Source organism: Mytilus galloprovincialis, chromosome 11 (genome assembly GCF_965363235.1).
Source record: "Mytilus galloprovincialis chromosome 11, xbMytGall1.hap1.1, whole genome shotgun sequence".
Taxonomy (NCBI): Eukaryota; Metazoa; Mollusca; class Bivalvia; order Mytilida; family Mytilidae; genus Mytilus; species Mytilus galloprovincialis.
In genome coordinates, this window is record NC_134848.1 from 68665635 (window position 1) to 68681985 (window position 16351).

At 32.2% G+C, this 16351-nt stretch overlaps 1 protein-coding gene across 18 annotated transcripts in view; it reads left to right on the plus strand.

Moving 5' to 3' along the window:
• The window catches only part of LOC143052690 (uncharacterized), a 62727-nt gene that overhangs the window by 13119 nt on the left and 33257 nt on the right, over positions 1-16351 (plus strand). For 8 of the 18 annotated variants that reach the window (XM_076225755.1, XM_076225758.1, XM_076225762.1 and 5 more), the window contains exons 1-4: positions 9487-12150; positions 14087-14143; positions 15646-15684; positions 16247-16303. In XM_076225755.1, coding sequence (XP_076081870.1) covers positions 9492-12150; positions 14087-14143; positions 15646-15684; positions 16247-16303 — 2812 coding nt within the window. In that variant the 5' untranslated portion in view covers positions 9487-9491. Of the gene's footprint in view, positions 1-1102; positions 1205-7153; positions 12151-14086; positions 14144-15645; positions 15685-16246; positions 16304-16351 lie in introns of those variants that run through there. The other 10 variants (XM_076225772.1, XM_076225769.1, XM_076225771.1 and 7 more) reach the window with 5 other exon arrangements.

Genomic DNA, 16351 nt, shown 5'->3' on the forward strand with positions numbered 1-16351 from the left:
TACAGGGAGATAACTCTGTAAAGTCAGCTAAACGTTTTAATTACGATGTGTTGTAAAAGGAATATTAAGATTGTCAATGATCAAAATTGGTGTTTGTCAAATTGCTATATAACCAGTGTAATTTTTCTGACAAAACGGTTGGTTCAAAATTTTTTATATTTTAATATTTTTGTTAAAGGGTCAAAGTAAATACTTTGACTTAATTTTATGAAAATTGAACGAGCCAACTTAATTTTAGTGAAAGTGTTGGGTACCACCTTAAATGTTTGTGTCCGCTATTTTCAGAAAAAATATATTTTGAGCATCTTAATTACACAGATTATTTGTTCTAGTCACACAAATGCCTGCAAAAAGTCACAGAAACGTGCACCACTGATTGCATTCCTTTACTCCAGGCGTATATCTTGTTGAACATTAACATTTTGGCAATAAATACATACATGAGGGCTGATATGCTTAAATCTTCTTTAGTGAAAATTTTTTCCGAACGAACGGATTTTCTACATGTCCCTCGATATATCTGTAGTACGATTGGATATCTTTACTGAAGTGGTTTTAGGCACATCCGCCCCGCCGTTTATGTCTAAAATCGGATATATTCATGTCGTCCATCAAGTGTTCCTGTAATTAGATCATTAATTTAATGACAATCGAGTGATCTATTGTCTATGTTAAATATAGTTGGTTGTTAAATGTCTGTAACTGTTATACTGGAGTTCAAGTAGGTGAAATGTCTCTCCGAAGACTATTTTATTAGTTTAATGCATTAAACACAGCTTAAGAAAGACACCATATTTCATCGCAAATGATCGCAAATAGATGTATGTAAAATAAATATTTGAAATAAAAAGCCATAAAAAATATCATTCTCAAATACCAAATCAAATCACCAAATATCAAAATACTTGTATTGCAAACGTCCATAATGATTATCTATATATTTATGTGTGACATCAACATTACTGTTAAATTAAGATGTTTCCATATTCTCTTTAGTTATTTTCATATAATTAAATTCATGTTTCTTTAAATTATCTTTATAAGTACTAAGATTTTAATTTAGTCCAATTTATGTATGTTCGTATTATCTTTCTTTTGATAGCAACCCCTGCTCCACCAGTTATAATGGTCCAACATTCTCTGTCGGGTATATCTGGACCTTCAAACATCATATCACAGGCACAAGAATGGATCGATGGATCACGTGAGTCTAGTTGCTAAGAGACCAAACAGGAAAAACGACCGTTGTTAACGATATGATAAAATACTACAATTGTCATCAGCAACTCTGTATTATGTTTGAAAGGAACAAAAACAGATTTGATGAATCGAAGTACAAATATTAACCTAAACCTTTGTTCATCCAAGGTAAAAGAAGTATTGAAAAAAAAATATGCCACAATTGAGGTCACTCACGTCATTGTAGAGTTTGTAAATTTTGGCTTTCTGTGTACATATGTGACATCAATTTAAAGTGTGAAATAATTGAATAGGATGTAACAGAAGCAAGCTACCAGTCTTAGCGCAAAGCAAGCAGCGTGTTACCAGCGTGTTTTGTTTGAAATGCAATTAATGACATAGAAGTAGAAATTAAACCTATATATCGATATTTATACGTATATAACCATAGTTCTCGCGACCTTTTTCTCTCATGGATTGGTATTCTTCTCACATCCAGCTTTTGGTGAAAACAGAATGAACCGATGTTATCTGTAAGTATATATATTAGTTATAGCTTTCTAAATGTTAATATTTAGCTGCCAACGGAAAATAGTTGTGATGAGATCTAAAACTACAAAATATTTATATAGAAGGTGATTCGATAGTAATTATAGAAATAACAGATCAATTGCATTAAACTAATGGAATAGTCTTCGGAGACACATTTGACGTAATTCCTTTGATATTAGTAGTGGAACACAAATATTCTAAATATCTCATACTTTTCATGTTCGGATACTTTGCTTAGAGTAGTTTTGTAATTTGAACTCATCACAACTTGTAGTAGAATGTGTTGTGTAGTGATAGTATTAAAACTAGAAGTGATAAAGTTATTAATCATGTGTTCTACTTTGCAAGTTGTCTTGCAGATTGATTTTGGTTTTCAAATATCAGATTTTTATTTATCAAGATTATCTTTTAGATCTTATGTTTGTATAATTTGGTCAAAACTATGTCATATAAGTTTGATACAATTGCAGTGTAATGATTTTTTTTAACTATGATACACCTGGCTATCACATACTTGAAGGGTGTTTGCCAAGGATTTTGACTTTTTGATATATTCAAAATCCTCAGGCTTTATCGATTAAGGGGCATTATAAATTTGCCCTATTTTTTAATTTTTCTTGATTTTATAATATATTGGGAAAATAAAAAAAAAACAATGTTTGAAACTCTTATGAAATTATTGCTAAGTTTAAACAACAAGTACACAGAGCTTGTATTTAATTCTATTTTTTAGTTCAGTTATATGTAAACTATCAACTCATAAATGTTCCCCATCCAGTTGATATATTTTTTATTATCAATAAACTCATCATAGATACCAGGACTAAATTTAGTATAGACACCAGACGCGCGTTTCGTCTACAAAAGACTCATCAGTGACGCTCGAATCCAAAAAAAGTTTAAAAAGTCACATAAAGTACGAAGTTGAAGAGCATTGAGGAGAAAAATTCCGACTTATTATTTGTTTGATATCAGTTCTTTGTTAGTTAAATTTTCAATTATGGTGTAGAATATTCGTGCTTTCATCTATATTATTAATGTGAGGAACAAACATATAAACGAACATGGTTTACCTTTATAAATTGACTTTGACGGAGAGTTGTCTCATTGGCACATATTCTTATATTTATGTCATAGGAAAAGACCTATTTTTGCCGATAGTGAAAAAAAGGTATGTGCCTATTTAAAATCATTTGATTCATGTTCCCAATCTTACTTGTAAAAGATGGACGAAATATACCAAAGGGACAGTCAAACTCATAAATCTAAAACAAACTGAAAGGGGAGGGGATTGTAGTTACGACGTTAAGAACATATCTGACATCATTTGTGAAACGGTTATTCCATAACGGTCAACCAACTCGTGATGCCGTCCGTAAAATTTACGAAGGGATGATTTCAACTTCATGCACCATTTGGAACTCTTGGGTTAATAGCTACCTTGTGAGCAGCTTGGAGTGTTTCCTTTAATGTTTTAATGAAATAATTTGCTTAAAAATGTGTTGAGGGAAAACCATGGTATAATATTTGCAATTTGATGTTATACCATACTTTGTTAATTAAATATGCAACTCAACTAGAATCCAAAGAAAAGAAGGGGATCTTAGCCATGGTACAATATATTTATTTTCATGTTAATCCATGACTGAAGCTCCACTCTTTTTTTGATATGTATCCGCCTCTGAAATATTTAGAAACCGAAAAACGTAAAAGGTCAAGAAATAATGCTAAGGAGTGTATCGTCCCAATCAAAAGTTCATTAAAAGTCCGGATTTGAAAATGTGTGTGTTCCTTTTCCGGTTATATGCGATCTTTCAGGCCAATCAGATTTTAGATTTTCAAATATTTTGGTCACTTTTGCAGATGTATTGGCAACATTTTATGCCATTGAATTTCTTTGAAAAGTATAAAATAAAACGAAACATTTTGAGTCACGTTCAACGCTACAGCCAATGTATAAAAAAATAAAATATAGGCCAACTCTGCATGTGTACTTTTATATTATAGGTGTATCAATATGACCAGATTACCCTTTTTCCATGTCATTACTAAAGCCGTGTACAGTGGTGGATCGGGAAATGTTCATATGGGGATCCCACTTTCAGCATAAGGGGGCCTGCACCAGTCATGTTTTGGTGAATTCGTATACTCAATACAATCATCAAGTGAACATATTTCCAACAAAAATAAGAGACCCTTTGCCCCTTAAATCGATAAAGGCGATAAAAACTGGGAACTATAAAATTGACAGTGACAAAATTAAAACGAAAACATAGAGCTCAGATGAGAGATGAGAAGCGAGTTTAATCATTAATAGGAGTGTATAATCTGTAAATATTTGAAACAAATGAATCCGCCCAGATCTAACTACAAAATTCAATTGCTTAATGGGAACTATATATTAGGTGTATGGAAGTAAACGCAAAACGTTATCGACTGGCCAAGACATATATATATATATATGTAAGTCGACAACATAGCAAATACAAATGCCTTACAGTGGAGGAAAACATAGAAGACACAAATATCAAGTGGTCCACCAGGATGTAGATTAAATATGTAAACACCGATTGATTTTATATATACGTTGTATGGTTAATCTTGTCATAGTCACATTTTAATCGCCATTTCCTTTATTTTGACCAAACCAAATGCGAGTTATCACACACAGATTACTAGTCGTGCGCAGTACATCTGTTACCAGCGGTAAAATGGGGCATATTTTCACATTCAGTTTGTAGTGGAGTTCGTTTTAATACTCCATCGTAAGAATTTTTATGTTATTTATTTAATATCGTGTATCTTTTTGTCGTTTGACTTTTTTGTATAGCCTGTACGGCCAAAAGATCTTTTCTGATTGAGTCCTATCTTAAACAAAAACTCATTTTAAATGAGCTGTTACTATCTGCCTCGAAGTTTGCATTTGTTTTGTATAAGATGTTTTTAGATATATGGTTTTATGTTTTGTATTTAGAATACATGTTTATGTATTGAAGTGTTGAAACAGGTAACAAATAAACATGTTTTTTCTATGTTTAATATAATATAGCAAGAATGCGGTTGCGGCTATATGATTTACTACACATGCATTAAAATTAGTTGCGCAACGCTTGTCAGTTCAGATTTTAATACATATTCGTCTTTTTGTACAATTTAGGATTTATTTTATAGTGACAGATAATTTACAAAAAAACACAAGGTTTACAGAAAAAAAACTTAAACTTTATGGCAATAATACTTCAAGGTTCAACGTTACAACGCTATTTATTTGGTTTTTAGTATATTAATTTTGGTTTGTCTGTTAACAGGTTCAGAAACTAGTTAGTGGATTTTTGTGTTAGCTTGAAAATTAAGTTTTACTTTTTATGCGATTATATTATCCTCAATAAAAAAGTACATGTCATACTCTTCTTTACAATAAATTATGATAACACACGTCAAATGTTGTACAATTTGCTGTGCAACATTGAAATTATCAGATAAATTTTGAAAACAATACCAATTCCAAAGTGCTCTATGTTTTTTTCAAGTTACGTACTGTTCTAGTCATTCAAATGTTAATTATTACCACAACTAAAATCCAAATCACACTAACCACAACACAAGAACACATAATCCCTGTTTAGAAATAATACAATTATACATATACACTAATATATCTATGTAATCTTTGTTGTCTTTCACCTCCTCCTTCTTTGTGATTATTTTTGATTATTTCTTGTCTCTGTTTAACTTTTGTTTTTTTGTCCTTTTTAATTGATTTGGAATATGAATATTCGTTTGTTTATTATATAGCGTAAATCCTTTTACACCTTATATTTACTTGATATTTTAATCAATAAATAAATAGATGAATATGTCTAAAAAAACAAAGCATCATTTAAATAGACAGTTTTCTGGAAAATGAACATAATATACTTTTATTTCTTCCAGATGGAGAAGGAATATATAAACTTGCATCATCAACAGAAATGCCAGATATTCAAACTCTGGCGCCAAAGTGGCCTCCACCAAAACACAGAACATTCTGGCCTACATTGGCTCCTATATTACCGAATCACGCTCTTATGACACCCCAATATGTTGATCCAACTGTGCCACCATTAATCACTACACTGAAACCAATTTCAATTTCAGAAAGTGGCAGTGAAAAAAAACAAATTATAACAACTGTTTTGAGTGAAAGTTCAGATCTTAATGAAAATGTAAACATGTCTTCGTCATCATCATCATCGTCATCGTCGTCAACTATTTTGTCTCGTGAAACTTTAGCCTCATCATCAAACATTGCCATAGGTAAAATACATACGGATGAAATTTCAAAAGGAACTCGAAGTGATTTGTCACAAACTATTTCAATACAAGTACCGAATGAATCTAGAGAAACAGTACCGTCTTCTTCATCAGACCATATGACATTAAATATAGCAACAGGGGTTTCTGAAAATTTTAAAAAAGAATATATATCAAAAACGACAAATCAAAATTCAGAAAATCAGGAAAAGACAAGTGTTAATAGAGACAACGAATCAATTGCAAACACCGATGTAAGATATCCGGTTGATGCACAATCTCAATCTGCAATATCCATACCTGATACCGCTCCAACAGTAAGAAGTGGTATCAAGTATAATGTTACTGATCGGGAACTTAAACAAATAATTAACAAAGAAATTATGAGTGTTAATTCCCGTTCAAATTTAAACAAGGTACCAGAAATTGCCAGAACTGATGGTGTTCAATTCGATTCAAATAACACTGAGCTATTTGCCCTTAGCAATATAACAGAATTTAGACAGGACGAGTTAACAACAGATATTCAACTTACTTCTGGAAGAACGTCTTCACAAATTGATTTAAATGATAACTTTGTTGTACCCGATAACCAAGGACCGGATTTATCGAGAGGCATTAAATTTATTGAGAAAATTAAGATAACAGAACCAAATGTATTTGACAATTCATTTAATTCCTCAAACATAATAGACACTGCAGTCAATCAAACTGTATCAGAAACATTAGTAACAGGTTTTGATAATGTATTGGAAAATACTACTACTTTAGTTGAGAAAGTGCAGTCTTTTGCAACTCATCATCGAAATAATACCGATGTAAAATCTTCCGACTCATTTGATGCACATAACACAAGTATTAGTATATCAGTTACAAACACTAGTGGTAGAATATCAGATAATATTGATTCTGGTGTAAGTAAACAAGGACATCTTATTATAGAAGGAATTATACCACCTCAAGAGAGTGTTAATGCAATCAATATAGGATCAACAGTAACAGTTTTCTCAGATCAAAGAGAAACTTCTGGTCGTGTCGCTCTCGACACTAATTTGATATCACCTGCCACTCTACCTTCTTCTCCATCGGATTTCGTGACTATTAAAACAATTAATGATGATTCATCAAGCATTGATTCATCTGATCGTTCACGTACCATATCAACAACAATGCCACCAATTATCCCTTTTCAACAGGAAGAACATGTTCTTCAAGCTAACATAAGTTTTATCTCTGACAGCATCCTACAAGGAATTACCTCTAGGCCAAAGGGGAATCTTGATTCTGATTTGATCGAGAACAACCAAACTAATATGCATACCAGTTTACACAATTCTACAATGAATTTGGAGTCTCATGACACAACTTCAACTGATAACACTTTACCACAAGCAGTTGCAATTCCGTATGGAATACCCGTAGACCCAGTTGAGTCAAGGCCAGTTGTAACATCCACTGCTAACCATTCAACTTATAGTTTAACTGAAAATTCATTTAACGACACCTTTATTTCTAATTCCAATGTTCAAGATAATACTCTGTTGAACAAGAAAACAATTAAAATGTCCAGCGAACCAAAAATTGGTCTCAAGTCGGATAGGTCAATCAATACAACCATAATCTTCAACAGCAACGTGTCTGAATCAGCAGTTAGTGATCAAACTATTTCTGAAACATCAAAAGGCCAAATTGTCATGTTACCCGCTATTGAGGTCAAATCGGAAATGACTGCTGTAGATTTGTCGCTTCAAAGAAATGAAATAGTATCTTCAAACAGCTCGGTAAACAGTGCAATCCAACACACTATTGATAATACACTCATTAAATCATCCGCATCAGAAAACTCTGATATTACATTGCCAGACATTGAAGTTGCAAAGAATATCGACAATGGCCGCCAATTAAACATAGGCTCTCCGAGTGGCACCAGAGGCACTCTAGGAAAATCAAATGACGAATTATCTGTCGGTACTATGTCATCAACTGGAAATACCCGCAGTGACATGTTTGCTAATGATGAATTTAGACTGGAAAAAGCCGTATTTGATAATAGTCATTCAAAGTCGGTCTCAAACAGTGAAATCGTCAGCGTTAACAACCAGGCAATACCTATTAGCCCGGATGTTCTCAATAGTGTTGTGAAATCACAATCAGAATTATATATCGAGACACATGAAACGTCAACTGTTACTACTAGTACTATGATGTCAAATGCAGCTAACAATGTAATTGGCCAAACCTCAAATACTTATTTAGAAACGGTCACTTCCAAGACTACTGCACTGACATCTGGAAATGGAAATGGAGCTGACACGTCAGTAATTGTTGCAACAAATGCTGCAGAAAAAAATACAAAAAATCAGAGCTCATCAGAAAGTCTTGTTGCTTCATCAAGTGTTGTAAAAACCACACAATCAGAATCAACGTCTTCTAGTTTAGTCACTGATGTGAATATTGGCAACATTGACACCATTTCGGAACAAAATAGTGGCACACAGATTAAAGCAATAGACATAAATAAACCTCATACCGAAAACGAGGCACAGGTTGTTGATGAATCGTCCAAGGTAGCTAGTGACTCTATAACTATGACAACACATAGCTCATCAATATCTGATAACAGTATGCCAGTCATACCGACCAATGTGTTATTTGGAAATAACGAATCTGTAATTGCATCAAATAATATTGGAGTTGTTGATAGTATGGGAAATGATACTGCTGATATGAACATTACTTTAGCAAACAGTATATTAAATATAGATTCCAACTCATCTGATCAACTGGTCAAAGCTACTGTAGACAATTCAATGAATAGAAATGCATCGACTTTATACTTGAGCGGTTCAACTCTAAATATAGGTACAAATAAGAAAACAGACTTCAATTTTTCTATTTCTACAGATGCGTTATTTGTAGACGTTAACAAAACTTCATCCGACCAATTAATGACATTTGATGCAGGAATGATTGGTCAAATCCAACAGCAACAGACGACAACACGTGGACCGTCTGGCGGATTGGCAGAAAACTTAGCTGTCATGTCGATTGTTGGAGGTGAATTAGGCGAAGGGTTAGGTGAGGCAGTTGGGATGGGTCAGCTTGGTGGCGAAATGGGCGAAAGTTTAAGTGAGGGATTAATTGCGGGAAGTTTGATAGCAGCAGCTGCAGGTGATTCGTCTAATACTGTATCTATGACAACAACAGTACTGGATACAACCTATTCTGACACTGCATTGGATCAATATAGGAACAACTCTATGTATAACTCTAGCATTATTAATGACATGGTATCTTTGTATAATGATTCGGACTATTCGATTTCAAATACTACAGATTTGACATTTGATAGAAATAATAGCTCAGACATTATTTTGTTACAGAATGAGACAATCGCTTTATCAGAAAATAAAAGTTTTATTGATAATGAAACACAAAACGTTTCGGAGATTTTGAATCAATTAAATATGTCAACAAACAACGATTCTAGGATGATTGTTACTAGAAACATGGAAATGTCTAATTCATCGTCTTTGTTTGATATAAATAGAACTGTTTCGAATATTAGAAATGAGGTAACAGGTTATTCAGTTCTGTCAGATTCGTCTGCACGTAAAAACGGTGCTAAAACGGATACAAAACAAATTGTTAATAAGTATGGCGTCATTTCAAGTGATATAGATAATATAACTGATTCTTTGAAGAATGATACAACAAAATTAAACGAACCAAAAGAACAGATCAAACTAGCATATGGTAAAAAGATGGGTATTGCAAAATTTTCTTTTCAGAAAGAAACGAGTAGACAATTTGACAACTACAACTCAACAAATCGATTTAATGATTCTACTTATGATGAGCTTACGAACCAAACATCTGTCTTATTATCCAATATTGAGGCACCAGATACTAAAGTAACACACTTAAGAGAAATTCGCAATGCACCTATAGTAAGTGGAAATGATGTTCAACAGACTGAGACTATCATGTATGACGATGTGTCACAAGTAGTGTCATTGACTGCTAATATAAAAACGCGGAATGAAAAATCAGCAACTGAAAGCCGAATAAACAAAGATACATCTACTATTGTAGTTGAATTGGCTACTAATGTAAAAACGCGGAATGAAAAATCAATAACTGAAAGCCCAATAAACAAGGATACATCTACAATTGCACACATGGCTGTATTGACACCAAACAAGGATGTCAAAATGAATGAACTAAATAATAGTAAAGATTTTGATATTTCTCAGAATTTCACCAACAGCGAGCAGAATGTAACATTACTAGATACTGTTGTAATTCAAACAACTTCAAGTTCAATACCTGATATCACATCTTCTTTACGATTAAAAAGTGATAAAGATATAGAAAAAATAGCAAAAGCTACAACGGAATTAGAATTTCTGAATCGAATGGAAAAGATGTTGCGATTTTTATCAAAATATATTGACAGTGTGCATTATTATTTTTACGGTATACCCACACCGGTTAATGATTATTCAACGACTACCGAAACGCCTGCTCTAAATGATTCAAATTTGTCAGCAAACGATTCAACTATGCAAAACAAGATACAGGACGGAACGCGTAAAGACTATAGTAAGGTTCAAGACAAATCTGAACAACAGTTTGTAACCGAAAAGACACTTCCAAAAGGCCAAATAACACGACTAGGAAAAGACTCTTCTGGTAGCCACAGTACGAATATGACAAGATTAAAATACGATGCAACTACGGATTCAAAGGTAAATCAAACCGTTTTAGGCCAAGACATCGTTCAAGACAATTCAAACCAACAGTTTAGTTCAGTGGACAGAAAAACCGTAATAGAATCGAAAGTAGAAACTTCGGTCAGCCAGAAAATAAATGAAGAGCAAAATAAAAAGACATTAGATAATTCAATATTAATTCCAAAACATACAAATGAAGTAGTAATCAATAGAAACACGCCAGAAGAACAAGTTAAAATCAAATCTTCTGCAAAAGCCAATATATCAGTAGAGGAAGTAACAAGTTCAATACGAGATGTTTTTCCAATTGAATCGTCATTCATGTATAATGATTCCATAGACATGGCAAACACAGACTTGCTGGAAAGTAGAAAGACGTTAGATCGAACATTACCAACACCCGCTGCTCTGCTCGAAAATGATACAATGTTTATTGCGCAAGATGCAAATGGAACAGTGATTGCATATTTGCCCTTGAATATGACTGTATCATCAACATATGAAACAACTACTGAAATTCCCAGAGCGGTAGAACCGTTAACGACAAAAATAACCGACACAACCACTAAAATTCCCAGAGCGGTAGAACCGTCAACGACAAAAATAACCGAAACAACCACTAAAATTCCTAGAGAAATAGAACTGTTAACGACAAAAATAACCGAAACAACCACTAAATTTCCTAGAGAAATAGAACTGTCAACGACAAAAATAACAGAAACAACTACTAAAATTCCTAGAGAAATAGAACTAATAACGACAACAATAACCGAAACAACCACGCAAACTGTTGATTTCGTGTCACTTGAAGTAAACACAACATCACACAGTAATAATACTGGAAGTATATATAACAATACAAGAAATGACATTAATGATACGTCGGTTTCATTAAGTACGGACAATATTGCAGTTTTAGAGAGCATTAAGTCAATAAAAAGACCACAAATTCCTGTATTTTCGTTAAAGGAGACCAAATCAGTAGGAACACAAACTTTAATGTCTGGAAGCAAGACAGGAAGTGGTCGGAAACTAATTACAGACTATATCACCGAACCGGAAATGAATGTAACCGAAACAATTGCAGATGCAAACATAGCATACAACACAACAACGGAATACTCGACAGAATTAAATTTATCTCCGACAACGTCAACAATTGTTATGAAAACAACGGACGCGCCAACTACAAGTTCTATGCATACAAGTAAAAGTATTGATGTAGTTGCAGAAACAAATTACGTGGAACCAATATTAAGTACAGGAAAACCTTTCGTCAATATCGTACAACCAGGAATTAAACCACCATCCTGGCTTTATAATGTTGATACAAAACCAACACCTTTAGCGAGGGCACCGACCAATAATGTTATGGATATTGTAATTACAGGTAGAATATAGGCAATATGATATGTCACATTTGTGGTGTTCAAATTGTTCAGACAGCTTACGTTAGCTAATAATAAGTATATTCTAATCTTGTACAACTTACATGTTATCATTTTGTGAACTGTTAGGACATGTTTAAATTATAAATTTTAAAGAGAGAATACCGTAGGATGGAATCTAAAATATGTGTAAAAAACATACGAAGAGATGTTAAGGAATTCTAGTACTTTTTTGAAGTGTCGTGAAAGTTGAACTTGCTGCTTAACATAAAATAGTTAAAATGAAACAAAGTGAGAACACTTAACATATACTTAATCATTTCCGTTATAAAACAGGGGCGATAACAAAGCGATTTAAACAGTCGTCTTTGCCTTAAATTTTAAAATTACCCATCTCCAAAATTATTTCTTTTATATTCTTATAATTTCTAATATGCACAAACTTGCCACTATTCAAATATGAAACACATTTTTTTTATATTTTCATACGATTTTTAACCAATAACGAAATTGTTTCTGTATGTTTTAGTTCCTTTATTTTATTGATTTTGTAATACCAACAGAAAGACAATAAAAAAGTGTATCAACCATAAACGTGTTCAATTGGTTTCATGTGCTATAACAGTGTATTAAGGTGTAAACAAAAATATAGTAACGATTAATAGATATCACAAACGTGAAATGTTGCATGAAAATACAACTGATTTTGATGGATGATTGAATATAATGTGCTTGCTATAATTAATGTTAATAATATCAGCGGAGGGTTTATACATCAATAAAGGGAAGTAACTCATAATAATCATTGATACGTTTGTGTCACTCTCTTTATACACTGTATTGCAAGCATTTATAAAACTGACGGGTACAAAACAAATGTTGTTATCACTTGTTACCTTCTATTTTACTGTAAGATACACACTAAAAGCTTGCTCGTGTATAAATAAAAATACGCGTTAATATTTAGAATTAATTAACAACTGTCGTATTTCCTGCCCTCCTGTAAACATTATTTGATTTAGGGACGACATCAAAAGTTCAATGAAGGATGAAAAACTTAATTCACATAGTTTTTTTCACTGACCCCCCTCCCCCCTCTTAACTTAATTTGGGAAAAATTGATTGACCAATAGGGATATATGTAAAATCGATTTTGGATTAACAAACTTTGCAGCAATGTTGATCCCTTCCCCAAACTATTTGATTTAAATTTTTTATCCTACATCAATCTTTTGATACCGTCCCTTACCATGATCAAGTTTGTTTATAACCATATTAAGTATCAATGTTGCTTTATAGGAATGAAATGTGAGCTTTGTTCATTAAGATATGATAAACCTTGTTTTTTTGGCATTAGGAAGAACATTTTGATATTCATTGTTATGCAATTTTCAAACACGAATAATTGATATTATGGATGAGATCAAACATTTTATTTTCTTAAATATCACATTCACGGCATTATTATTTATATAACAAACATATTTTAATATATATTAAAAATATAAGTAAGAAAAGATAGGTATTGAAACACTAGCCATACTGTATAATTATTATTAAGGTTTTGTGTAATGTTCTTTAATAGGTATACATTATGTCGTGCACTGTTGTGTTGGGAATTTTATTGTATTTAAGTGTATGTTCGGGTATTAGGTTTAACTTTTTAAGAAGGGTTAATATTATAAGTTTTTATCGCTTTTGTGTTTTTTACGATTCTTTCTTGTTTTATTTTTTTGTTTTTTGAGAAAGAAAGTTGTAAAGTAATGCAAAAATAAACGACAAAAAGGAGCAATGACATTGGCAGTTAGATTAATCATGTCTTGTCAAGGTTTCTGTCTAGATAGATGTAATATTAGGACAACTAGAAAACATAATTTGAATATTCCAAGGTTAATATCTGACAGATATTCATGTAGCTTTTTTATGTTCTTTTAATAGCTTCATCGCCTAATCAAAAAAGACAATCAAATCAAAACAGTAATAGACGATTCCAAGGTGAGTTTTTAACAGTAATGGTTTACTCCACATTATACAACTTATAATGTGATTATTATTGGGGAGAAAATAACATACCGAACTCCAAGGAAACATTCAAAACGGAAAGTCCCTTATCTAATCATGCAAATTGAAAAATTAAAACCTCAAACACACCAAACGAATGAAAAACAACTGTCATACTCTTAACATGGTTCAGGCATTACCTTATGTGACTTTATTTAGTTGTCTTTATTTGAATAGTGTGTAAAGGGGCACTAGCTGTCAAATTCATGATCACCGATTTGACTCAAATTCTCATATTTGATTTATAACAATGTAAGACATTAATCCAAACTATCAAAAGTCTAAAATAAACAGTTTACAGAGCATGGGGTAGATAATATATAGGTTTGTTTCGTGTGTATTTTAGTCCAGACGCAATCTAATTAACTATCGATTTGACCTCAGATGACCATATACGCGATGTAAACATAAATAAAGATATGAATAGATTAAACCAGCACGTGCAATTGGAGTTTTATAGGTCTGTTTGATTTTATTTTATAGATTAAAAATAAATGTTTCTCATTGTTTTTAACCGTATAAGAATGATTTTATGTGCATCGAATTAGTAATTAAATGATTTTCTCTAGTTTCACTTTCATTGTTGTTATTCTCTTTCTTAACATAACCAGCACACGTACAATTAATGCGTTGTCTATATCTAGCTAGGGGTTAAATTGAAGTTCACATGAATACGAATTTAAATAGGTCGAATCATTCCCTTGCAAGTGAATAACTAATTATCAATGTTTCTTAGAGTTATTTGACAAAATTGAACCTTTTTGGCAGCAAAAAGCGAATTGTTATTTCCTTATATCACTTTCATTATTGATTGAACATAAACAATCAAACTTTAGATTTTTTATATATCTCGTAGCTATTGCCCCTTTAATATTGCGTGAATATAAAATAGAAGATGAAGACCTGTAGCAGCATAACTATCTTTAATGCTAATACAAAATGAATGAGAAGTATTTTGAAAGCATGACTCAAATGGGTCTCTTTAATTGGTCTTAACTAGTTATAGTCTGGTATTGGTATAATATAAGAGCGAACAATATTTATGTAATGATTCAACAAGGTTGCTTTATAGGTTTTACCGAAGAATCTTTGATTTGAAAATGTGATGTTGAGATAATATCCTTTACACAGCATTTCATCTTTTAATTTTTCAACACAATTTGTTGATTACAAGGTCTAACTGTAAACTGGAAACTAACACAAAATTTTGTATTTTTCGAAAAACTAAGGATTTTCTTATCCCAGGAATAGATTATCTTAGACTTATTTAGCTACAACTTTTTGGAAAATTTGGTTCTCAATGCTCTTCAACTTTGTACTTGTTTGGCTTTATAACTATTTCGATCTGATCGTCACTGATGAGTCTTATGTAAACGAAACGCGCGTCTGGCGTATTAAATTATAATCTTGATAACTATATATTCTTACTTTTACAGGTATCGATGTTGCTGGCATGTCTAGTAAAATGGTCAGAGGTATGTTGATGTCGATTATAATCGACCCCTCACCAACAAAAACAATCTATGTACTCAAAATTTAACTCAAGACTTTGAAGTGATCATTGGCTTTTTTAATTCATGTCCACACAGACAATTATTCTTATCAGTCAGATCCATATTTAGCTGACATTACCAAGTCAGAAATATGGCTTATGTTATTTTTCTTTCATTTGATATGTATGAGGTTTTAATTTAAATAGGCAATATGCATGATTTGATAACGGACTTTGCGTTCTGAATTTTCTTTGGAGCTCGGTATGTTTGTTATTTTTCTTTGTTTCAATAATAATCACATTAAAACAACGTGATTTTTTTGTTAGATTAAACTAAATGTGATGTGATAGTCATATGCTTATAATTTGTGTGCGTATTGCAATAGAAAGAAATACGTAAATGTGAATTTATCTGATAATATAAAGAGCAAATGAAATAACTGCAAAAATAAGTAAGTTTTGTCCTTAAAAAAAATCAAGGATTTATATTTATATGTTTGAGTTACACTTGTGCAGATACACATGATCGGATATTTATTTTACAGATGTTCAGCCACAACAACAATCATCACAGTCCAATAACGGCATGCAAGGATTTGTTGGTAAGACATTATGTCTGTTAAAACTTTTTTAGCACCAGGTTCAATTCT